This window comes from Lithobates pipiens, unplaced genomic scaffold, assembly GCF_037356315.1.
Source record: "Lithobates pipiens isolate NorthernLeopardFrog02 unplaced genomic scaffold, aLitPip1_a1.2 Scaffold_3, whole genome shotgun sequence".
NCBI lineage: Eukaryota > Metazoa > Chordata > Amphibia > Anura > Ranidae > Lithobates > Lithobates pipiens.
Genome location: NW_027507790.1, coordinates 190,008,326 through 190,033,282, shown reverse-complemented (window position 1 = coordinate 190,033,282; position 24,957 = coordinate 190,008,326). Strand labels below are relative to the sequence as shown.

The 24,957-nt window shown below is 41.8% G+C and overlaps 1 protein-coding gene across 2 annotated transcripts in view; it reads left to right on the top strand.

Moving 5' to 3' along the window:
• Nucleotides 1–22,145, top strand: part of CENPK (centromere protein K) — an 81,437-nt gene extending 59,292 nt beyond the window's left edge. The window contains exons 7-12 of one of the 2 annotated variants that reach the window (XR_013263944.1): nucleotides 89–171; nucleotides 5,773–5,871; nucleotides 7,078–7,213; nucleotides 7,317–7,391; nucleotides 9,132–9,185; nucleotides 20,022–20,036. Coding sequence is in view for 1 of the 2 variants with exons in the window: in XM_077462635.1 (XP_077318761.1) it covers nucleotides 89–171; nucleotides 5,773–5,871; nucleotides 7,078–7,213; nucleotides 9,132–9,185; nucleotides 20,022–20,180 (531 nt within the window). In the remaining variant the exon portion in view is untranslated. Of the gene's footprint in view, nucleotides 1–88; nucleotides 172–5,772; nucleotides 5,872–7,077; nucleotides 7,214–7,316; nucleotides 7,392–9,131; nucleotides 9,186–20,021 lie in introns of both variants that reach the window. The other variant, XM_077462635.1, reaches the window with a different exon arrangement.
• The last annotated feature ends 2,812 nt before the right edge of the window (nucleotides 22,146–24,957 follow it).

The following is a 24,957-nucleotide window of genomic DNA, read 5'->3' as shown; positions in this document are numbered from 1 at the left end:
ATGTGGAGAAATAAAGTGAAAGTGTTAGGCTGATTTACAGTTTGATATAATTTGTCTACAGCATGTTAATAGGTTGTTCATTTTGCAGCTGAAAGCAACTGACGAGGAGCTTGAAATGATGCTCTCCAACGTTCGAGCCAAGAACAAAAAACTGAAGAGTGATCTGGAGAAGTATGCCACTTTAGTTTATCTTGAAAAGATAAAACATTTATAGCATGTGAACATATTGTGGTAGCATTAAATGTGTTCCAGGCCTTACCTGCAGGTTGGTTCCAGGGGAAAAGCTAAAATCAGTCCAGGATATGATGTATGGATGCTCCTTCGAGATCCTTTCTTCTGTGAAGTGCCGCAGACATATGGCCAACACACACTGCTGAAGCAAAACCAGTGGATGTCCTGCTTGGCAAAGTCATATGAACCAGTCTTCTGTTACATCCAAAGTACAATCTGCACATATGTAACGGTTCTGCTTACACAGTTGCTGATACCACAGCTAGTTGAAATGGGAATTTTGTTTTGACGCTGTTTTCAAAGCTTACCAAATGCTCCATGCTTTTAGCAGCATTGATATGCGTTTGTGACGCTATTGACCACACTTAAAGTGGAACTACGTTGCATTTGAGCACCACAGGCCCAAAAACGCTATTTTTTTTTTTTTATATTCAAAACATACTCAACCATTCATCCATGTCTCCATGCTTTATATTGCTGATAAATAACTTTGAAAAACACACCCTAACATTTCTGTCTGTGGCCATCTTGGGGCAGATGATTTCTGTAGCATTTACTTCCTGTAATCCATCTACCCTTCTCTCAGGCATGCAGGTAGGAGGGTGTGCATAGCTGAGAAAAACCCTCCTCCCACCTGAGGACTCCTGGAATATATGACATAATTTGCCTAGGCATGGAAACTAGAAAGTAACTGAAGAAATGAAAAAAAAATGAAAGTTTAGAACAAGTAAATATGATATACTTTCCTATCTATTTACTAATGCTAGCAGCATACGGATTAAAAATAGTCAATGTAAATTGAGAGAGTGAGGTTCCGCTTTAACCACTTGCCGACCAGCGCACGACGATGTACGTCGACAGAATGGCACGGACAGGCAAATGGGCGTACATGTACGTCCCTTTAAATTTGGCGCCCTGCCATCGGGAGCGCGCCGCCGGCGGCGCTCTCCCGCGCTGGTCAGGACCCCCGTGAGTCCGGTCGCAGGACCCGCGGACTCGATCACCGCGGGCATCCCTGTGATCGTCTCACGGAGCGGCCGAATGGAGAAATGCCGTTGTAAACAACATTTCTCCATTCTGCCTAGCAACTAGTGACGCTGATCTCTGCTCCATGTGATTGGAGCAGAGATCAGTGTTCACTAAATGAAAGCCCAACCCCCCCACAGTTAGTAACACACCCCTAGGAACACTTAACCCCTACACTGCCACCCACTGGTTAACCCCTTCACTGCCAGTGTCATTTACACAGGAATCACTGCATTTATATAGCAGTGATTACTGTATAAATGACAATGGTCCAAAAAATGTGTCAAAAATGTCCGATGGGTCCCCCACAATGTCGCAGTCACAATAAAAATCGCTGATCGCCGCCATTACTAGTAAAAAAAAAAGAATAAAAAATTATTAATAAAAATGCTATAAAACTATCCCTATTTTGTAAACGCTATAACTTTTGCGCAAACCAATCAATAATCGCTTATTGCGATTTTTTTTACCAAAAATATGGAGAAGAATACGTATCGGCCTAAACTGAGGGAAAATTTTTTTTTTTATATATTTTTGGGGGATATTTATTATAACAAAAAGTAAAAAATAATGCGTTTTTTTCAAAATTGTCGCTCTATTTTTGTTTATAGCGCAAAAAATAAAAACCGCAGGGGTGATCAAATACCACCAAAAGAAAGCTCTATTTGTGGGAAAAAAAGGACGTCAATTTTGTTTGGGAGCCACGTCGCACGACCGCGCAATTGTCAGTTAAAGCGACGCAGTGCCGAATCGCAAAAAGTGGTCTGGTCTTTGACCGATCTGAAAGTGGTTAATATGTGTGTATATACAGTATAACGAAAAAAAAACTTGAATAGACTGTCCTTTCCCATTAAAGCATTGGTCTCCAAACTCCAAAAAGCCAGATGTGCCCCTTTGCTTGCCTTTATCTGGTTCTTGGTACACACTTCCTCTTTTTGACATCTGCAACGGGGTATTATTTTTCCTATGGATACCAATGATGGAGCATAAATTCTTTCTCTGCCACCAAAGATGGGGCACTATGTACTTTTACACCCAAGCTTGAGGCATTATGCACTCCCTCTCCACGGTCTGGCCCCTCAGTCAGTCAGCCTAAAGAACGTTAAACCGGCCCTTTGTTTATAAAGTTTGGAGACCCCTGCATTAAAGAATACTAAAATGTAATATATTGCAGCTTACCAATTGCTGTTTTCCTTTACTTTTACCCAGTGATCCTGTGACTTCCTGTCCTTTCATGTTTGTTTTTATGTCATGTGGTATTTACGCAGCTGTTCTTCAAATGCAATTTTTGGGGAAAAAAATACGCTTTAATGAATTTTATTGCACACAAACACAATATAATACCCAATTTTCTGGTAAAATATAAAATATGATGTTACGCAGAGTAAACCGATACCTAACATGTCTTGCGTTAAGATTACGTCTGCCCGTGGAATGGCTCCAAACTACGGTACTTAAAATTCTCCATAGGCGGTGCTTTACCGCTTGCCCACAGGGCACATAAATCCATTCCAACCCAGACCAATTTTCAGCTTTCAGCACTCTCACATTTTGAATGACAATTACTCAGTCATGCAACACTGTACTCTTATGATTTTTTTCCCCCCACACAAATAGAGCTTTCTTTTGGTGGTATTTGATCATCACTGGGTTTTTTATTTGTTGTACTATAAATGAAAAAAAGACTGAAAATTTTGTAAAAATAATGCATTTTTCTTCATTTCTGTTATAAAAGTTTTCAAATTATTCATTTTTCTTTATAAGCTTTGGCCAAAAGTTATACTTATAAAAATAACCCAAATAAGTATATACTTGTGAAAGTTATAGAGTCTACAAGCTATGGTGGCAATCACTGAAAATTGATCACACCTAATGCACTGACCTATCTAATTTCCTGAGACTCTAACAAGTCAGAAAAGTATAAATACCCCCCAAAGGACCCCTTTTTGGAAAGTAGACATTCCAATGTATTTAATAAGAGGCATGGCACGTTTTTTGATGTTGTAATTGTCATATTACCAAGTTTTTTCTCACACACAACATATGCATACTTGCAACTACACCCCCAAACACATTCTGCTACTCTTGAGTATGGCGATACCACATGTGAGACTTTCAAACAGCCTCCCAGGCTTTACAGTCAAATGGCATAGCCCAGGAAAGGCTGTGGCAGGATTTGGACCCCTTCCTCCACCTGCAGAAGTGATTGAGTGGCTGAACAGGGAATCGCTGGCTGAAAAATGTGATAAAGGGATGATGCCTGCAGGTGCCAATGTATCCTGAGCTGTAGGCAGAGTAATTATTAGGAGGGGTTCCCTGAAGTCCATAAGTCATTCCAAGGGTTCCTCCGTGTTTAAAAGGTTGAGAATGTCTGGCCCACAGCTTACCCCCCTAGCCAAAAGATAACGTGTTACCCAGGTAATTTCCTAAAGATCAGTGAACTGATGTAAAAATGTAACAATTACACCAATTCAGATATGTTCCATTTGCTTGAACATGCAGCGCTGTCTAGGCAATCAGAATTCATAAATTGCATAATTTGCCACAGAACAGACAAAAATAGGCATACACTTTTATATAGGTAAATTAAAAAAGGATGGGATTTTGCTGATCGGAATATTACAAAATTCATATTTATAGCCAATAGACTATAGTACTTTTGGGGGTTAGAAAAGCTCCCTAAACATTGTGAGTTACTGTAGATTACAGCATAAGTTCTCATTGTCTTGAGCGCCAGTAAAAACATATTGTCACTTTGCCCATGCAGGGGAAAGGGATAGTTTCTTTGCAAAGAGGACCCCTTTATGTTTGCTTTACCTGTGCTCCTTGCTACTTTACAGCTCTCGCAGAAATTAACTGTGTCAGCAACCCAAGGGAGCAGTGACATCACTTCCATCTTCATGTGACAGTGCTTTGGGCCTAAAGATTGAATGACTGGCCTGAGCCCTGTCAAAGTGGAAGAGGTCACATCCCCCAGCCCAATACCCAGAAGTGCCAGGTATTCTCATTGTCTGTGGAGGAGCAAAGAGCTGTGAGAGAGCTCAGCTCAGGTAAGGTGAGTATTCAGGGCTGGGGTTGTACTTTTTTAGAGACCGTGGGATTGATTTAATAAATCGGAGAGTGCAAAATCTGGTGCAGCTCTGCATAGAAACCAATCAGCTTCCAGGTTTGGTTTGTCAAAGGTTAATTGAACAAGCTGAAGTTAGAAGCTGGTTGGCTACCATGCACAGCTACACAAGATTTTGCCCTCTCCAGTTTTAGTAAATCAACCCCAGTGTCTCTCTGCCCTGCATGGGCAAGCTGACCATATCTTTTAAATCAAAACTCTTTTTAAAAGAAACATGGAGGCTGCCATTGCTGACTTCTATTTTGAAAGTGCCTGGCTTTCATACTTCGCCTCTGACTTCACTGCTGATCAGGACTTCTGACCTTACTGAGCCACAAACTCTTGATTCAGAAAATACTGAGACCAGTGGGTAAGTATGGCTGCCTCCTTGTTTCTGTTAGGAAAATAGATAATTTTCTGTTATTGAAAAAAAATGCATATCACTGGCCCCATCATGCAGGGGTCTTCAACAACCTATCTGCAAGCTTTGCATAGTCATATGAATTGCAGAGCTGTTTATAGCATTGAAAACAGCAGAAGGTCACTTCAGACAGAAACGAAAGGCCAAATATATAGGTAAGGGCTATGCGCTGTCAGTTTATGCAGTGATTATTTATTTAAATTCTGCCTTTTTCACCTGCCCACACATTCACTGTTGCTTCTTGCAAAAATTATACTGTTCATTGTTATCGTCACTATCAGAATGTGTATCAGAATTCAGTAACCTCAGTGAGCTTTTGAGTTTGGCTTGCTGTCTCTAGCACAGTGTGGGCCATGGAAGATCCTGGTCTAACAGCTGAATAAAGCCCCATACACACTATCAGATTTTCTGCTGATTTTTGTCTTCAGATTTACCAAAACCATGTACTGTAAGGGCCTGCCTGATTGCATACAAATTGAAACTTCTAAGGTTTGACCTCATATTATATGGTTTTGGTAAATCTGAAGACAAAATTCAGCAGATAATCTCATAGTTTGTATGGGGCTTATAAATTAGGGTGCATAGCCTAGAGATATTCTCAAATATGAGATTAAAGTATAAGCCTGCCAGTGGATATGAGTTCTATACATCAGAGGATACTAATCAGACAAAATATGTATATAGACCACGTAAGATTGTTTGTTGAAATGTGCATGATCAGATAAACAAGCAGCTAACATCTGATTGTTTATGTCTGCCATTGTGTTTAGCACTGAGCAGAATAGTTTGACTGATTTATCAGCACATACATTATTATTTCTGTTCTTTTATTGATACCCTATACCCAGAACAACTGTCAGACAATATATAAAGGGGTGGGGGGGGAAAGCCATTCAAGGTATCCACAAAGAAACTGCAGAGGAGAGCTGATGATGCATATTTTCTGCAATGGAAGCTGTATTTCTGTATTTTGTTTTGTTTCTTCCAGAGAGGAGCGCTGGTTGGATGAACAGCAGAAGGCAGTGGATGCCCTCACGGCCAAGCTGGAGGAGTTGAACAATCAGGCATCCAATATTTCCCAAAGCAGGTATTTTTTAAAAACAAAAGTTCTTTTTGAAGCCAGAATAACTCTGTATTTATTTACTTTCACCTTTAACAGGTTATTTGCAATTTATTTAGGGACTCAGTGTAGCCAGATGCATTAATAGATTCGGTTCGCTACTTTATATTTATTCCATCCACTTAATGCTAAATGATACGAGTAGCTGCCCAGTCCATAAATTACATTACTGGGCTAGAAGCCACTGTGTTTGGCTATAAAAAATGTTATTGAAGGTTCATGGAAATCAAAACAGACAATTAAACAGATGTTCGTATTAATGGCAGCCATATATGCACTAAAATTCAGCTGGTTCAGCAGCGACTGGCCGAATTTCGATCCATGGATGGGCAGGCTGATTGACCCCAAGTCAATCCAGCCTGCTGGATTTTTTGCATGAGATTACTGCCAGCGGCTATAGCGGCTAGCTGTAATCATTGTTTTCTGCCAGCCAGGACGGCAACCTGCGTGCCCCCCTACCCTCGCCAGTGGAACACAATACGCTGTGGGTGGCATTCCCCCCACCAACTAGCAATTTTTTTTTCATAGAGCCACTATCCAATTCAAAGCTCTCTCTTTTTTAAAGAGCAAGTCTGCATAAAAAAACTAAACGGGTCTAATCAGTGGCTTTATCAGCCAGGTTCGGAGCTCCCTTTTTAGCTCCTCTCCAAAACCATGACATGGCTAACTTGCCCTTATGCTAAGGTATTGCCACATGGGCAGTGCTGTGTTCTCATATTAATATGCTGTATTCGGCAGGGGAGGGCAGTATCACTGTGTATAAATGGGAGAAAGTGTGAATCATAATCACCATGGTTTAATGACCTGACCTTGGCCCTTGATTCAAGCTCCCTGGATAAAATAGATGAGTTATACTCTAGAGCAGTAAACTGTTGGCTAATAAAAGACTTAGCTGAGAAGTGTATAAAGAAAGAAACCATGCAGCTTATTTTATGAGCATCTTTTTCGGGTGGGGTTCTTTCCAGAAAACAATCATACTTTATGAAAGTATTGGATTTGTTGCCTAAAATAGCCAATAATATTCCTGAGAGAATAGAAGGAAGAATCTGGTTGCTGTGGGCAAGACAAGGTCAAAGCTTTTGTTAAAATAGGACCTGTTGGATTTTGCGGAAAATCAAATTTAAAAATTTGTTTTTAACAATCTTTTTGATTTTGTCTAAACTCTCGGTCAAGTGTACATGAGAAGCTAAAAACAAAGCTTCAGAAAGTGGAATCCTACAGGGATGAATTATTAACTGCACTTGGAGATTTTTTATCCGAAAACTTCCCTCTTCTAAAGGAACAGGATCAGAGGGTCAAGAGGAAAAAGGTAACTTTACGTTCACTTTTTTTTCACATTGTAAAACATTAAAGTTAAATAAACTCTTCTGTTAAAAGCCCAATTGAAGCTTTGTCAATTATTATTTTATTAGGCTTCATCTACATGAATAGAAAGGTAGTAAAACTCTCCAACCACCGACTCAGAAAGAAACACTGCAGAAACTAAGGTCTGTTCACACTGATCTGATGCTTCAATTTGCAGAAAATTGAACTTTGCATGTCATGTTTGGCAGGTTGTGCCACTTGCCAAACATGCCCAGTGAATTAATAAACATGTACCAACTGCTTGGCATTAATTTGCTGCACGGTATTGCAATGCAAAACCCCCTTGGTATCGGTAAATGCATGCAGGAAGTGGCAAAATCCCCTCTTGAACACCTGCAAACTGCCACTCAAGCACCTCTGAAAAATGATCCAGTACCAATCCTTTTGTGGAGGTGCAATATTGGTATCAGTGTAAACAAGGCCTTACGCAGCTAGATGGCATAAGTAGTACTAGTTGGTATTTTAATAGCTCTATGTGCTGCAGCAAGATTTTACATTATCCTTTATGAGCACAGTCTATTTTAACCATTGCGACGACAAAGGACTGTTAAAAACTAGCTACATTTCAGTAATAAATGGCAAACTTCTACTGGGCTTTAAAGCACACCTGTAGTTTGTTTTAAAAGGCAACATAAGCTAGAACTGTACTTTTGGCTTTAGAAAGGTAATGGTAAGATATAGCACTAGAGTCCATCTCTGAAGGTTATTTTTTCTATTGCCTATTAATATCATCTGAAAAGTGCCCTAGGACACATTTCTCTCTAAACCCATCTTAGTTCCCATAGTAAATGTGCTCTGTCCATTTTATGTGCGGCTCTCTGTCCTCAGAAACCCATTGCTTTTAGTATCCAAACAACCCACCTTTGTTTGAATGAAGGCATCTGTTACTTTTTTAACTAGCCATAACTGTGTATTGCCAGCTTTGACTGCCTTTGCTTAACAACCACATCATTTAATACTATTTGAAGGCAGCAACATCTGCAGGACCCATGGTGCTGTGGGGTACTGTTCTTATCAGAATTAAAGAATGTGTCTTTGCAAACTTCCCTGCTCAGAGCAGTCCCACTCACCCTCCATGTAATATGCAGTGCAGCCTTTCTCAGGCTTATTTACCATGGAGGAATCCTTGAAAAATTTTCAGGTTTACGGAGGAACCCCTGAAATTATTTTCACATTTTCAATTCTTGCTGTTACTGTGATTAGTTGACTTTTGATATAATAAATGTTTTTTAAAACCCCAGTCTTACTTGCCTTTTGGTGGCCTTTTAAAGTGGCCACCTGATGATCCTGTTGCTAAACGTGAAGATAGTGTTGAATCCAAATAAAGGCCTGCACACCTTCAGAAAGTTTTACACCTCGTGCTATGATCTGCCCCCACAGGCACATCAATGGAATGCTTTAATATAATCCATAAAATAGCTGCGCAAAGGAATTGTTTTTTAAATCCATAATTATCATAAATTGAACTGTTTTAGCAGTGTATCAATAAAGTTGCTCTTAATAGCATTGCAAAATTTCTGCTCTAATCTGACCCTTTCTTAATCGAGCTCTTTAATGGACAAAGTGATTGTCTCTTCAATTAAAAGGCTAGAAAAGATAATATGAAGGAAAGTTATTAATGTTGCTGCATTGAAATTTTAGCAAGACTCAAGACATGCCTACCCTTTTTTTGGGAATGAATGATTTTTATGGATCACTGGACTACATACAATTCCTTTTTTTTTTTTTTTTTTTCAACAGAGCAAAACTGTTCTCTGGAATCATTCAATCACAAGCGTGTCATAAGAGAGATTACATACTGTACATACATTAGGTGAAATATAGTAAACATAATGTAATATGCATTTCCTATCTATCTTTAGGGTACAACTGAATCACCAGAAGTAGAATGGATACCATTAGCAGACATTTTAGAGGTAAATCTCTAATTAAATTGTACATAAATTGTCATTGATATTTTCTTTATCTTGCATCACGGGACACAGAGCCATAGTTATTAACTATGTGGGTATATAGGCACCTTCAGGTGATGAACACTGGCACACCCAAGACAGGAAGTTTACTCCCTAAACTCCCTATAACCCCTCCTCCTACCAGGAGTACCTTGGTTTTTTCGCCAATGTCTAAGGTGTTGGTCACAAGTGAAGATGTGCTCTGAAGAGCTCAGCTGGAGGGATCCCTATTGGATTTAAACAGCCTCCACTGAATGGATATCCATCCAAAATGCCACTGAGGCCAAGGTAGAGGGTACCTGGGCCTCGTATAAGAAGAACAAGGTTTTGTCTGTAACGCCTCTCCTTGGAGGGCTGGACCCCGAGACCCAGTGCTTTGGTCATGTTCACATTACCTAAAGTTTTTCCTGGCGGAGTGCTATAGGGAGTGGAACCCTGATAAAAAGGGACCCAGTACTTGAAGGTTTGCTAAACGCAGCCTGCCGTGATGGGTGAAGATTGGATCTGTCTATCAGCAGAAATCCTGCAGCGAGGATAAGGTAAGGGTAGAAGCTAGGGAACTGTAAACGTCTACCTATGGTTTTTCTTCCTTGGAAAAAATGTTGTCATGCCTTAGATCTCCACTAGAGGGAGTAAATGCACATACCTTAATAAGTTGTCTCTGACTTCAGCTCAGTGTCACATTTTGTGTGTGGGCTCAGCAGCAGCCTATCTCAGCAGCATGCAAGTACGAGATTTGCCATACCGCACTTCTCGCCACTGGAGGGGCTAAAAGGATTGGGAAAATTCAACAATGGTTGTGCTCTCTCTGCAACCCCCCTCCTCCTGTGGAGGGGGCGGTGACTCCCTTTGCTCAGAAGTTTCCCCTGCTCTGCTCGCCAATAGGCCCTGCCTCTCCTCCTCTCCCCTCATGCTGGGTCTGCCGAGTGACAGACCCGAATGCCGCCCACGTGGGAAATAGTTTTAAAAGAAGGGGGCGGGTGACGGATGGAGGGGGTGGGGCCTAGGCACGGTGCCATGTACGGGACGTAGCATCCATGAGTACACACAATGCAGGCGTGGGGTGGAAGCTGAGTACAGTGCCTCTGCTTTTGTGCCTAGGACTATGCCTCCCAAAAAGGCCGGTGCAAACACCTCAGAAAAGGTGCCAAAAACTTCACCCCCAGGCGCTGACGATTCCAGTTGTGCCTCCACACTGTCAACTTCTCCTGAAATACCAGAAGTGGCTAGCCAGGGTGAGCCATTGGAACCAATTGATGTTACAGCTGCTTCACACATCTCAACCCCTGTATACGTGACTAAAGATACGTCTTCCCCCGCCCTGTTAGGGCTAGAGAAAGACTAGCGGCTTTAATCACATCCTTCATCCAAAGAGATAGGAAGCGTGGTAGATCCCCCATACCCACGGTGAAGATATTTGCCAGCACACCATGGAACAACATAAATGGCGTCCAAACGAGTGATTTATTGTATGATCACAACACAAGTATAGTGCAACGTTTCGGAGCCACGCAGGGCCCCTTCGTCCCCCAATGCAGACCCTTTATCAAGGGAACAGTGGGTAAAAGATGAGGTTTTACCCTAAGGGGATCAGGAGGAAAGGCAATCCACTGACACTGAAATTCACCAAAAGAGGGAATGTATCAGCAGTTGACGCTGCTATATCCAGTGTGAATAAAAGTCTAACTTGTCCAGTAGAATCAAATGCTTAAGGATCCAACAGGTAAAAGGTTGGAATTCCTGTTAAAATCCTCTTTTTCTTTGGAAGGTGCAGTTACTCAGCCTGCAGACTGCAATAGTCATCTGTCAATCCCTAAAGGACCAGTTTAGACAGGCCCTTATGGAGGTTCCTGTACAACAAGCACAGATATGGCCAAACCGCCAAGAGAATTATGTTTTGCCATTGACACCATTAAAGATTCTATTCACCAGGTGTCTCATCTTGTGCTTGTGCTAGTACACATGCATAGGATCCTGTGGTTGAAAAAATTGGTCAGCTGAAGCACCATGTAAAAAAGGCTCCTGGCTGGTTTTCCTTTTTCATGGGGATCAGCTATTTGGGGATAATTTGGACAAATACATCCAAAAGATTTCAAGTGGGAAAAGTACTCTTTTGCCAGTCAAATGAAGGAATAAACGCCCATTTAATCGGGCTCTTTCTACAGCACCAGGGGCACTTGCCTGTAGGCAGTCGCGACATTCTCCTCTGTCAGAGTCTAGAGGAAAGCCTCAGGGTCAGGCCCAAGCACAAAAAAGTCCTGGGTGTGGAAACTTGCAAAGCAGAATTCTAAAGAATCATTATGAAGGGTCACCCCTGCTCGCCAGGGTGGGGGGGAAGACTTCTACAGTTCTCAAAAGTCTGTCAGGAGGAAATTCAGGACAGATGAGTCACGATAACTCTAGGGTACAAACTGTAATTTCAGGAGTTTCCACCGCCTCATTTTCTGAAGTCAAACGTTCCCAAAGATCCAGGGAAAAGGAAATCTCTGTTTCGGGCATTAGACCGATTATTGGCTCAGGGGGTGAATATGCAGCTCCCCACAGAAGAGCAAGGTTTGGGGTTCTATTCAAACCTCTTTATGTTACCAAAACCGAATGAAGATGTCAGACCCATTCTCGATCTAAAGAATCTAAATTAGTTCCTGACGGTCCTCTCTTTTCGCATGGAGTCGATCAGGTCTGTGGTTTATATCCTACAGGGACGAGAACTTCTGTCGTCTATCGACATCACGGATGCATATCTGCATGTTTCTATATTTCCCGCTGACCAAAGGTTTCTGTGGTTTGAGGTAAAACCGCATCATTTTCAGTTTGTAGCCTTGCCCTTTGGGCTGGCTACAGCACCCCGGGTATTTACAAAGGTTCTGGCCCTACCTCTAGCCAGGCTAAGGGCGCAGGGCATAACAATCCTGTCATAACTGGATGATCTATTGCTAATAGACCAGTCGGTGGCCCATTTGGAGCAAATCGTGCGCATTACAACCAAATACCTGAAAAATCTAGGTTGGATTCTCAACCTAGAGAACTGTTCCTTAAAACCACTGAAAATGCTAGAGTACTTGCTGATCATAGACACAGCCCAGAAAAAGGTGTTCTTGCCTCAGGCAAAGATCAACGCCAAAAGAGAGCTGGTGCAGATGGTCAGGTCAAAAGAAATCCCTCCATTCGCCTTTGCATGAGGTTGTTAGGAAAGATGGTGGGTTCATTCGAAGTGATTCCCTATGCCCAGTTCCATTCCAGACTGTTGCAAAGCAGTATCCTGTCTGCTTGGAACAAAATGGTTCAAGCTCTAGATTTGCCAATGCGGCTGTCCCCAAGGGTGTCCCAGAGCCTCAGTTGGCGGTTGGTAACCCGGAATCTGCTAAACGGAAAATCCTTCAGATGAGTTATCTGGAAGGTGGTAATGACAGTTGTCAGCCTTTCAGGTTGGGGAACAGTACAAGAAAAGACAACTGTCCAGGGACAGTGGTCAAGAACCCAAAAGAACCTTGCCCATCAACATCCTAAAGATTCGGGCAGCTGTTGTGTTTTTTGGTCAGGCATCTCACTGACACCTGTGTTGCCATTGTGCTTGGGTGTTCAGTGTGCTCCTGTACCTTTTAAGAAGGGGTGGCTCCCCTTCAGTCCACCTGCTCCCACCTATCCATTAGAATGCATGTGCGTCCACTGTGGGGACACTTATAAGTTAGTGTTAGGTACCACAGATACTGGGGTGCCTTGGCTGGGCTCTGTGGCTTACGCATGCATTTGCAAATGTGTGCAGACTAAACCCCTGTTTAACGCAAACTGTTAGACAGGTTATTTGGTTGTCTGTGGGCTGGTGGTAAGTAAAGCTTGTTTTTTTCCTCGGTTTATCCTTGAGTTTGTTTGTATCTGTTGTTAGCCTTCCAAGCTTTTTACTGCGATAGCCAGCTATAGGTGTGAGCAGGTGATGTCTTTTTGTAGCATCTGGCTCTGAAGGCTTGGACATTCAGGTTAAGGGGTTGTCCTGTCGGGATACAATCCGACAATGCCATAGCTGTGACTTTAAATCAGTCACCAAGGGGGCACCAAGAGTCTTGCAGTGGAGAGGGAGGTGAACCATAGTCTAACTTGAGCAGAAAGGAATGTTCCGTGACTGTCGGTAGTTTTCATTCCAAGAGTAGAGAAATGGCAGGCGGAATACTTGGCTCGACAGCAGTTGTTCCCGGGGAATTGTCCCTTCACCCCAACATTTTTTTGGGCCATTTCCCACGGATGGGGGACACCGGACGTAGATCTTTTGGCATCCAGGTTCAACGTGAAGTTGGTCAACTTTGTGTCCAGGACGAGGGTCCACTCGCATGTGGAACAGATTCATTGGTGACCCTGTGGGATCAGTTATCACTGATTTATGCATTCCCCCTATTCAGCTGCTGCCACGACTTCTTTGCAGAATCAAGCTGGAAAGAAAGCCGTTAATTCTTGTAGCCCCAGCATGGCCCAGAAGGTCCTGGTATGCAGAAAACGTAAAGATGGCGGTGGGGGATCCATGGTCCCTTCTACTACATCCAGGCCTACTCTCACAGGGGCCAATGTTCCATCCTACCTTACAAACGCTACATTTAACGGCTTGGCTATTGAAGCCCACGTTCTGAAGAAACGTCGGCTATCCGGCTCAGTTATCTCTACCTTGATTAATGCAAGGAAGCCAGCTTCCAGGATCATATATTATAGAGTCTTGGGGGCTTATGTTTCCTGGTGTGAATCCATGGGTTGGCACCGTCGGAAGTATAGCATAGGCAGAATTCTTGCCTTTCTACAATTAGAGGTATAGATGAAGCTGGCTTTGAGTACTATTAAGTGTCAAGTCTCGGCCTTATCGGTCTTATTTTAAAGACCGATTGCTTCATATTCTTTGCTCCGGGTTTTTATACAAGGGGTGATGCGGCTTAATCTGCCAGTTAGATCACATTTGAACCCTTGGAACTTGAACTTAGTTTTGTCAGTGTTACAAAAACAGCCCTTTGAACTGATACAGCATACTCCCTTAGTCCTTCTGACAAGGAAGTTAGTGTTAGTTAGTTGCTATATCCTCGGCAAGGAGGGTTTCGGAATTGGCTGCTCTTTCTTGTAAAGAGCCATATTTGATTATTCAAGAGGACAGGGTCGTGTTGCATCCTCGTCCAAGTTTTCTGCCTAAAGTGGTTTCAGGTTTTCACCTGAACCAAGATATTGTCCTACCATTGTTTTTTCCAAAACCATGTTCTACGGAAGAGAAGTCACTACATTGTCTTGATGTGGTTAGAGTGGTCAAGGTCTATTTAAAAATGACTGCTCAGATCCAGAAGACTGATGTCTTATTTTTTCTGCCAGAATGTCCTAGGAAACGACAGGCAGCGTCAAAATCCACTATTTCTAAGTGGATTTGGCAGGTTATAATTCAGGCTTATGGTTTAGAACATAAGATTCCGCCTTTTCAAGTCAAGATGCACTCTACCAGAGCAGTTAGTGCTTCTTGGGCAGTGCATCACCAGGCCTCCATGGCTCAGATCTATAAGGCCACAACTTGGTCGTAGGTACATACATTCACCAGGTTTTATCAGGTGGATGTAAAAAGGCATGAGGATATCGCCTTTGGGCGCAGTGTGCTTTAGGCAGCAGTATAGGTCCTCAAGTCTGTGGGCACCCTGCGGGTTGAGTCTCCCTCCCCTCAAAAAGCATTGCTATATGGCTCTTTGTCCCGTGATGTACGATAAACAAGATAGGATTTTTATAACGGCTTACCTGTAAAATCCTTTTCTTGGAGTACACAGAGGTCTCTCCCCTCTTTTGGGATTTATGTATATTTCTTTGCTACAAAACTGAGGTACTCCTGGTAGGAGGAGGGGTTATATAGGGAGTGAACTTCCTGTCTTGGGTGTACTTGTGTCCTGAAGGTGCCTATATACAGTATATATACCCATATAGTTAATAACTATGGCTGTGTCCCATGATGTACTCCAAAAAAAGGATTTTACAGGTAAGCTGCTATAACAATCCTATTATCATCCCAGGAAGATCCATAGTGAGTGTTATTATTTTGGGTTTATGGGATTTAAATGCTTTGTGGATCCATGTATCTGGTTATCCACTTTAATTACTATAATCCAAAACTAATATTAAAATACACACCATTATATTATTTTTTGCCTTTTTCATTTGATATGAACAGACAAATGTAAAAATGTTTTACTTTTTTTCTTGCTAGAAATTCAGATGCTTATCAGATGGGGGTGAGCTATACAGATTTTTTTTTCCTGCCAAATTCACTATGACATTCTCATACAGACCTTTACTTCCAAGCAATTGTCCTCCAGATTCCAAGCTATTGTCTAAGTGGTTGTACAGTGATTGTATTTTGTGAAACATTTGGTTCCTCTCAATGACTGCAAGCTTGGGTCACTGTGACATTGACTGAGATAAGAGGGTGACACGTCAATTTATATTGATACATTGAAGACTTGTTATTGTACATCTCCTGATTTACACAGTGCCTCCAATCAAATAGAATAATGACTTCCAAAGGAAAGTTTTATGGTTCTATAATTTATAGTCATCTCTCTCCCCCAGCCTTTAGTTTTACTATTACGTTTAGCTAGCAGAGAAAAATTCACAAGTACATGAATGCATATAATTAGTAGACAAATCTCAATAACAAGTTTATTTAATTCTAGCATTCCTATTTTACATGCAAAATACAGTTTAGAAAATATTTAACCCTTTTGCTGCCAGAGCCTTTTATGCACTTTTTTGCACACATGCTTAACCTTTTCACACTAACCACATCCTGACCCTTTAAGAGTTCTAAAAACTGAGAGGTGAAAGCAGGCATTCACGTCATGTGACCGTTGTAATTGGTCATCACAGCGGTCGCATGGTCGGAAAGTTCCTGATCACAAGTATGCATTGTGAACTTTCCGGTACCCATCAGCTACCATGCAGGGAGCGCACTCTCAGCATTTTAAGTTGTTTTAACAGGACTGCATATATGCCGCTGCTCGGCAGGTGGGCCTTAACGCCGAGCTGTCGCATTTATGTGTTTGACCAGCGTCAAGGGGTTAAAAAATAATTTTAGCCCTGAAGATTACATAAAACCCCAAAATATTATATATTTTCTGAAAGCAGACAGTAGATAGTGATAGCTCTATTTTTTTATGTCACACAATATCACCGCAAAGATCTAGGAAATGCAAAATATCTGTAAAAAATACACTAAAGTGTTTTTTTTTTTTTTTTTATTCAAACAAGATTTGAGAATAGAATTTTCAAACATACAGTACAAAAAGTAAAATATGTCAAGCATATTGTTATACAATCAATGTTAGGCAACAAACAGTTGGATAAATGTAACATATACAAACAGTTAGCCTGCCTAGGGGTTATCAGTGCCCAACATCAAGGAAGGCTGCAAGTATCAAGCAAATGGTAATGAACTTCAAACCGGGGTGGCGGAGAGGAAACGGGGGAAAGGGGATTCTGGGATAAGCGTAAAATGTATTTGGTTGGGTTAGGAGGGTTGGTTGAAGGAAAAAATACATATAGCCAGTTTTATACAATGGCCAACAAAACCCTCCTAACTAGGACTAAATATGTAAGGGATGAAGGGGGTTGGTGAAACTTTAGGTTAATAGATATCAATGTAACAGGAGGGAGAAGATGAGAGGTGAAGGACATGTTGAAGGTAGAGAAGGAAGATGTGTAGTCTTGCGAGATCTCTCCGGGGGGCGGGGGGGTGTTCAGATCTACCTTCTTTTTTAGATGAATGTATGGGGCAAACAAATCATTCGCCCATTTGCAGGTTAGATCTGCAGGTTGACCAGGCTTTTGTATTTATCAGTGATACAATAGTGAAACCAATTGGCCCAAGTGGCTGTGATGGGGAATCGTTTGCCAAGTTAATGAGTTCTTCCATATCTGCGTTTTTTTTTTTTTTTTCTTCTGGAGACGTATGAACCACTCTGAAAGTGATGGAGTGTAAGTCGTGTTCCAAAGAATCAGTATACATAGTTTTGCTGCATTCACCATGTGCATGGTGTGCGATTTGTGAGGGGAGAGATGTGTGGTGAAGGAGAAACTGCGCTGGTGAGTAGTCCAAGGTGTATGTCGTAACTTGTGCGATTACAGAGTGTATTTCTGTCCAGAAGGGTTCAATTTGTTAGTTTTAGGGCATACTAACGCAATAAATTACCAATTTTTTGGGTAAAATATAAAAGACGAGGTGGCACTGAGTAAATAGATACCCAACATGTAAAACCTTAGGTTTGCATGCATCCGTGTAATGGTGACAAACTTCAGTACTCTATATTTTCTATAGGCAACACTTTAAAATATATAGGTTATTAGTTTAGCATTAAGGAAGAGATTTGGTGAAATATTGCTCACTCCAGTGTGCGCAGTGATATGTAACCTGTTTATCGCAGTTTACTTATTCATGCCTAGGTGCCCCCGATGCGTGTTTTTACGTGCATATGTGTGTGTGGGGGGGGGGGGGGGGGGTAGATCTCAAACCTTTTTTGGGAGGATTTTATGTGCTTGGTTATATTATATTTTTTTAACTTAATGTTTTTTATTTATTTATTTTATCAAATAGGGGACAAAAAGTCCCCTATCTGGTCCTTTTTTTGTTGACCGGTTCTCTTTAGTGAGACATGCATAGACCCTGCATGTCTCCCCTGTGCTCCACTAAATGTAATGCAATGCAGAACGCATTTCAATAAATCCTTTCCCGGCCAGGGACACTGAGAGGCGGCTCCGGGAGTGACTTCAAACATGTCGCTTTTCTGGGTCAGCAACAAGGAGGGGAAGAGAGTAGTCTCGGGCCTGCAGATGGACAAGCAGAGCCCAGGATACATGTGGGAGGGGTGGAGGTAATCGAGTGGCAGTGGAGCCGCCTAAATGCTTTCACTTGACAGGCAGGTATCTACATCATACGGACCTGACAACAAAAGGATTAACGTGTACCTGGGAGTATTGGTCAAACTTCAGCAGTGCTATGCAAGTACTCAGAAGGGTCTGCATATGCCTTTAGAAAGCTCTTTTCTGCAGCTCGGGAGCCCCAAATCCTGAGCTCATGTAATGTATGTAAATCCCTGACCCCACCCTTTTTGGCCTTTTGTATATTCCTATTGGCTAGCAAGGCTGTAATAGTGATGATTACTTCACCATTCAGTTTGTACCACCATGCACTGTTAAATTAAGTAAACCATAAAGGCCCATTCACACTGATCAGTTTTCAATGTGCTTTTGATGTTTAAAAAGTGGAACAAAAATGCATTAAAAATGTATCCCTTTAAATCAGGGGTAGGCAGCCTTTGGTGGAGATCTTCCTGAACAACGTGAAAGATAAAAGACCATTGGGATTTGGTGCTCTTTTTTTTTTCTTTGAGAAATTAACTAATTAGGTATAAATAGTAAGGGAAAACTTAGAAGAAAGAAAGAAGAAAAATAGAATAAAATAAACATCATTGCAAAAATATAAACGTAGCCTACCTTAAGAGTGGACAGTGTCAATCGGCAAAGCAGTGGATGGTGTCAGTAGGGTAGAGGTTGGTGTAGATAGGGTAGTGGATGGTATTGGTCAGTAGGGCGGTGGACGTGTCAGTAGGGTAGAGGTTGGTGTAGATAGGGTAGTGGGTGATGTCAGTAGGGCAATGGACGTGTCAGCAGGGTAGAGGTTGGTGTAGATAGGGCTGTGGACAGGATCCATCAGTAGGGCAGTGGACAGTGTCAGTATTTTCTTTTTTTCTTTTTTCTTTTTTTTATTATTTATATAACCCTGTTGCTTTAGTGAAATATCAGGGTTCTAAATAGACCCCTGATGTCTCACTTTTAAAGCCGAGAAAGAAGATTGAGGACATGGTCCTCATCTCTATCATTGCAGCCTCCGCTGCACAGAATCATTGAATAGGAAGAGCTGCACAATCTCCCTGTTCATTCACAAACTGAGGCATAGTAAACCCCCAGAACCTGCACAGGAGAAGGGGTGGCATTTACAGGAACCGATCTGTATTTTCCTACTGCAGCAGCTGAATGCCGGCAGGAAGGAGAGAAGGAGTAGCCAGATTTCAGCTGCTGCATAAGGAAAATACAGTTTGGTGTCCAGGTTCCCCGGGTCAGTAAGGAAGGACACTATCTACCTGTCACCTGCCCGTGATTGATGGGTTGACAGCACCTGCTTTAAATCCTCTGAAACTCTTCACGCTGTAGGTACACTAAAAAGTCCTGCATGCTGCATTTTTGGTGCAGTTTTTCAAAAGCACACTAAAAAGGCACCTTCCAAAGGGCCCTAAGAATATATTGTTTTAACCTGAGTAAAAGCAGAACAAGCACAGTTGGACTCAAGTTCTAAGTATTTTTACCAAAGCTGCCTGACCTGTGACCTATATACATTAAAATAAAAAAAGCCCTTTCCCTGTTCAACCTGCACAAATAAAGTTGGTCTTCTGTTACTCTTGATAAAATGCATACTCTAAAAGCAAGGTAATCTAATATTCCGTAGTAATGCCATTGTTCTGCTACTGTATACACTGCATAAAGTGCATCCCTCGTTGTGTTACAATTGTCATGTGACCTGTTATTGGTCACATCGATCACATGGTACTGGCAATGAGTTGGTACACTGATCATGCTAGAGCGCAGTCTGGGAAAGACATCATATGATGTCCACCCAGAAGAATAGGGCTCCCGCTCGGGGCGTCATTTTACAATGGCCTGGGCAGGAAGCAGTTAAGTGAAAGAGGGAAATTATTTTGACATCCAATTACTAATTTACATAAACCTTCATTGCTTATTATCTTTCAGGCCCTTATCGGCAACACTTTGGATTCTCCTCATGATCCTTACATTAGAGTTAAAGAGGAATTTTGGCCACCTTATATTGAAATGTTACTCCGATATGGAATTGCATCGCGCCATCCTGAAGATCCAAACAAAATACGTCTAGAAGCCTTCCACCAATGACTTTTTTTATAAGCCTGGTCAATATGAAAACCATTCTCTTCAGCTTTTCATTCTTGTGCTCCTGACTAATCTGCCTCTGAAAACAGGTTCAAATCATCCTTTAATAAATAGCACCATAGTATATTTGTCAGAACTCTACCTTTACTTTTTTTTTGGTTAATATGTCAGTTATCTTTTGAAGGACAGATTGGAAAGACAACTGATAAACAGCAAGAATGCGGCTTGTGGAGATAGCATAACTTGTTCTTATTTGGCTGGAAGTAAAAGAAATGTTACCATAACACATAAGCCAGTTTTCCACTTTTTCTCCGGATGGCTGCTTCCTCAGAGTCATAGTATGGGTCATGGAATTATGTGATAGATATATGTGAAGATCAAGAGTCCTATCAATTATTTTTTTAATTTATTTTTTTAACCATAACTTTGAAAACAAAATCTTTCAGGAAAGTGTTGTTCACTAGACTTCAGGCAACATTGCCTATTTAGTTAGGGAAGCAGAGTATCCAGTTTCAGCATCAGTCTCCGCATGCAGAAGCATTGCACGGTAACAAGCATTGGTCTAATGTAATGGTAATGAACATATTTGGCTGTTAGTATTTTTTACACACACTCAGAATTTCTAGATCTCTGGAACATCTCTGGGCAACTAGGTGTTCATCATTTGTCTTTTTTTCTACAGGGCAACAAGACTCACTCCATATTTGACACATCCATTAGTCAGCTGAGTCAAGAGGACACTGCAGCAGACAATCAAAAATTGACAGAAGCTTTGCTGATAGATGGTGTTGATGGCTAGCTTATAGTAGGCAAATCTGTACATTGCCCATTCAGTCAAGGCAACAGGTTTATTTTAATTAGCCAAATGTCTGCAGCTTATGCATCCCTTCTTTATACTTCCACTTTATTCCTTGCTAAAACAAAAAGAAATGCATCCCAGTTTGGAGGAGAATGTCATTCACTCTATGGGCCAGTGCTGGGCCAATCGGTGCTGTTACACTGGGAGTGACTCTGGCAACTGATAGCTTACAACGGACTTCCCACTCATTCCCAGCATCTGAATAGAGTGAGATCATAGCAAAAGAAGGGTGCTTTTATGTTAAGGGAGAGGGATAAATTAACGTTCACTTGTTTCGCTGCACAGACTCTGCCAACAATGAACATTTTTTTCTGCAAAATGTAAACGTAGAGGAAGGCCAATGGCTGTTCTTCCTTAAATAAGTAACAGAGGAAGGGGTTAGTTTAGGTCAGGAGGCCTAGGCAGGGTGAGTAAGAAAGTAAACTTACCTTTTAAATAGGACAATAACAAACTGCAGTAACCTGTAGCACTGCTTTTTGTTCTGCACTCTTACATAATAGAGAATGTGTAGTTACCAAACAGCTAACAATTTTATCCTTGGCCTTTATTGAAAGGTAAATTGATCAACAAATGTCAGCTTTTATAGTCAATCTTTCAAGGTTATGGAAATTAAAATCCCGATGTCTGTTCCACTGGGCTTCACATCCCCAGTTTTACTTTTCCACCAGTTTCCTGCATTTATTCACCCAACAGTAGGCCATATTACCATCTTGACTCTGTGTATATATCTGCAACAAAAAGCAGCCTAACTGAAAATCATTGTTTTACATGACCTTCTTTGCAGTTGTCTGGTTCATGTACCCAGTTGATTGGTGCGTTGTTAGTAATATCTATTATGTAGATATTTTATATGGCTTAGGTTGAGCACATTTTCCGAATTTATATAAAATTAATAAAGGCTTCCTGTTATAACAAAAGACAAATTCACCAATGTTTATGTAATTTCTCTGTTTGGTATGTATTTTCTCCAGATGTATTTGTACTGATAATTCTGATTTTTAAATAAGTGTTTTTTGTAAAAAAAAAAAAAAAAAACATACTCATGGGGGGATTGGGAGGGGAGAGACCATGCAAAATGTAAGCAGATTAAACTTTAGCATTAAATATTATACCATTGGAAGGATTTTGTTTATTTACTGTGTGTGTGTGTGTGTGTGTGTGTGTGTGTGTATATATATATATATATATATATATATATATATATATATATATATATGTGTGTGTATATGTATTCGATGGGGGCAATAAAATAACAGTTGCTCTGGCCAGTAATTCAGAGCTGTCCTATGTCTTGTGCACACTTCCTGTGTCTTCTCAAGGAGCGTAATTATCCTTTATATTTCTTACCTTGGGACTACAAAATGATTAGCCTTTTTGTTGTGGAGATGGGAGAGTAGATGGGTCTTGGTAGTTTAGTAAAAGACAATTAAAATGGGCAAGGCAGACACAAAAAATCAGTCCAAAAATGTTCTGGGTGTTTTCATTCCACATCAGTCCATTTTTCTTTTTCATACATCATGGGGCACAGAGTTAGGCTAATATTCATTACCTACTGGGTTATACACCATCTCTAGGTGAATGGACACTGGTAGACAAAGTCTTAGACAGGAAGTGATCCCCTATATAACCCTTCCCATACAGGAAGTACATCAGTTTTTTTTTTACCAGTGTCTGCAAGGTGGATAGGCACGTTTGTTTGAGCTCTCCGAGCTCCAGGCCTTAAATGAATCAAGGGGTTGACCAATCGGATCCATTTGACACCGGCTCAATATGCTTAGATAAATGGTACCCGAGCCTTGAAAAGAAGACACAAGATCCTGTGAGGTTTTGTCTGTAATGCAATATATAAAAAATATATTGCGCTATCCCTTTAAATTGTACACAAGCAGCCAGCACAGCTGATCAATGTTGCAAAATGTGTTGTGAAGATAAATAAGTGCAGCGCTCATTCAAAAAATCACATATCAATAGTGACCAATAAAATTTGTAAAAATACACTTAAAACCTGTCTTCTATATAAGAAAAATTGTGACAATGAAATTGACATAAATCAACAAGTGTCAAAAGGAGATTGGAAATAACCCAAATCCCATTAACAAAAAGTCTAAAATAACTCCAAAGAGACAAGCAGAGATCGTGAATCAACCGGTGAAGATATAATCTGGCTAGTGTTGCTCAGTGGGTGAAAAATAGTAGATGATCCTCCACCATAGACATTTTGTCATGGTTATGCAATAGAGTTTGTCTGCTTACTTGTCTCCATGTGTTCATCTGTAGAGACCAGCCGACCCTCACCTGAATGCTTTTGTAATCCATCCTCTGGCATGGCTCCACCCTAGCTCCTATCAGAGAACTCTATATTAACCTGTGCACTGCAGGCCAACCCTGCTGATCAACCTTTGTGTGTTTGGCTTCCTGTTACCTGCCGTGTGCTCTTCTATTGTTCTGTTACCAACTTTGCCGTGTCCCTGACTATCCCTGTTTGCCTGTGATCCTGACATTTTGGGGTGTCCCTGACTATTCCTGTCTGCTTGTGGCCCCGACCTTGGCTTTATCCCTATCCTCCTGTTGCCTACTGTGGGTGTGAGCTGGGGGTCACGAACTGGAGCCAGTTGCAGCCCAGTCCATCCTCACCACTACAGGCTCTGGTGAACACCTGCCTGCTCTTATGCCGCATACACACGGTCAGAGAATCCGTCGGAATGCGTCTTATCGGACTGTGTCGTCAGATAATCTGACTGTGTGTGGTATGCATCGGACTGATTCCGTCCGAATCTCCATTGGACCCAATTTTCCAACATGTTGGAAATATTTCCCGACCAACTGGGCCGGTCGGACCTAATCCGATCATGTGTAGAGCATTTTGATCGGACCAAGTGCCACGCATGCTCAGATCAAATTCCTACATCAAAGCTATTGGCTACTAGCCTGAACGTAGTCCCATCGTAACGAAATTACGTCATCACGTTCTGAATGATCAGATTTTTCGACAACTTAGTCTGACCGTGTGTATACAACAGTTTCGGACAAGATCCGACGGACAAAATCCGACTGATTTGGTTGTCGAAATCTCCGATTGTGTGTACGTGGGCTTAGACTCCGCGCCCCAGGGAATCTTACGCTCTAACCCCGGTGGGATCCGTTTTTGGTGTTCTGGAGGCCCTGCTTTCCTTACCACCTTGACTCCCATCTCCAGTAGTCAGCCGTAGGGTCCACAACCTTGCGGTGCACTCCTGATCCATATGGTGTGCATCTGTCATTTGGCCTCAAGATGACCTGACAGTTTGATCAGCCATGGACCTGGCTGACGCGCCGCTTCCTGCAGTCGATCCTTTGCAGGGCAGGCCAGCCTCAAAACTTTGTCTGATCGGGCAAAGGTAGCCTATATCATTTCCCTCCTCTCCGGTGAAGCTTTAGCCTGGGCTGCTCCCCTGTGGGAGAAAAATGATCCGGTGGTTTCCAGCCTGTCTGACTTCTTGAAGCTCTTTTGTAATATCTTTGAGGAGCCAGCTTGGGTTTCTTCTGCGGCTAGTGCCCTTTTACGCCTTCGCCAAGAATCTTGTTCAGTGGGACAATATGCACTTCAGTTCCGTATCCTCTCAGCGGAATTGAGCTGGAACAATGAGGCCCTGGTCGCAACCTTTTTACATGGCCTCTCTGACCAAGTGAAGGACGAATTAGCAGGAAGAGCTATCCCCACCGGTCTGGACGATGTTAATATTTCCTTATGCAATCAGATTGACATTCGTTTCCAGGAGAGGTCCTTAGAAAAAAAAAGACGCCAGCACCCCCTAGGTTCTAGTCAGCCTGAACTCTTTCCCCATCGCCCTGTGGAGCATCCTCTGCCTGCTGAGGAACCCATGCAGCTGGGCCGGACCAGACTAACCCCTGAAGAACATGCTAGACACAGAACTCTGGACT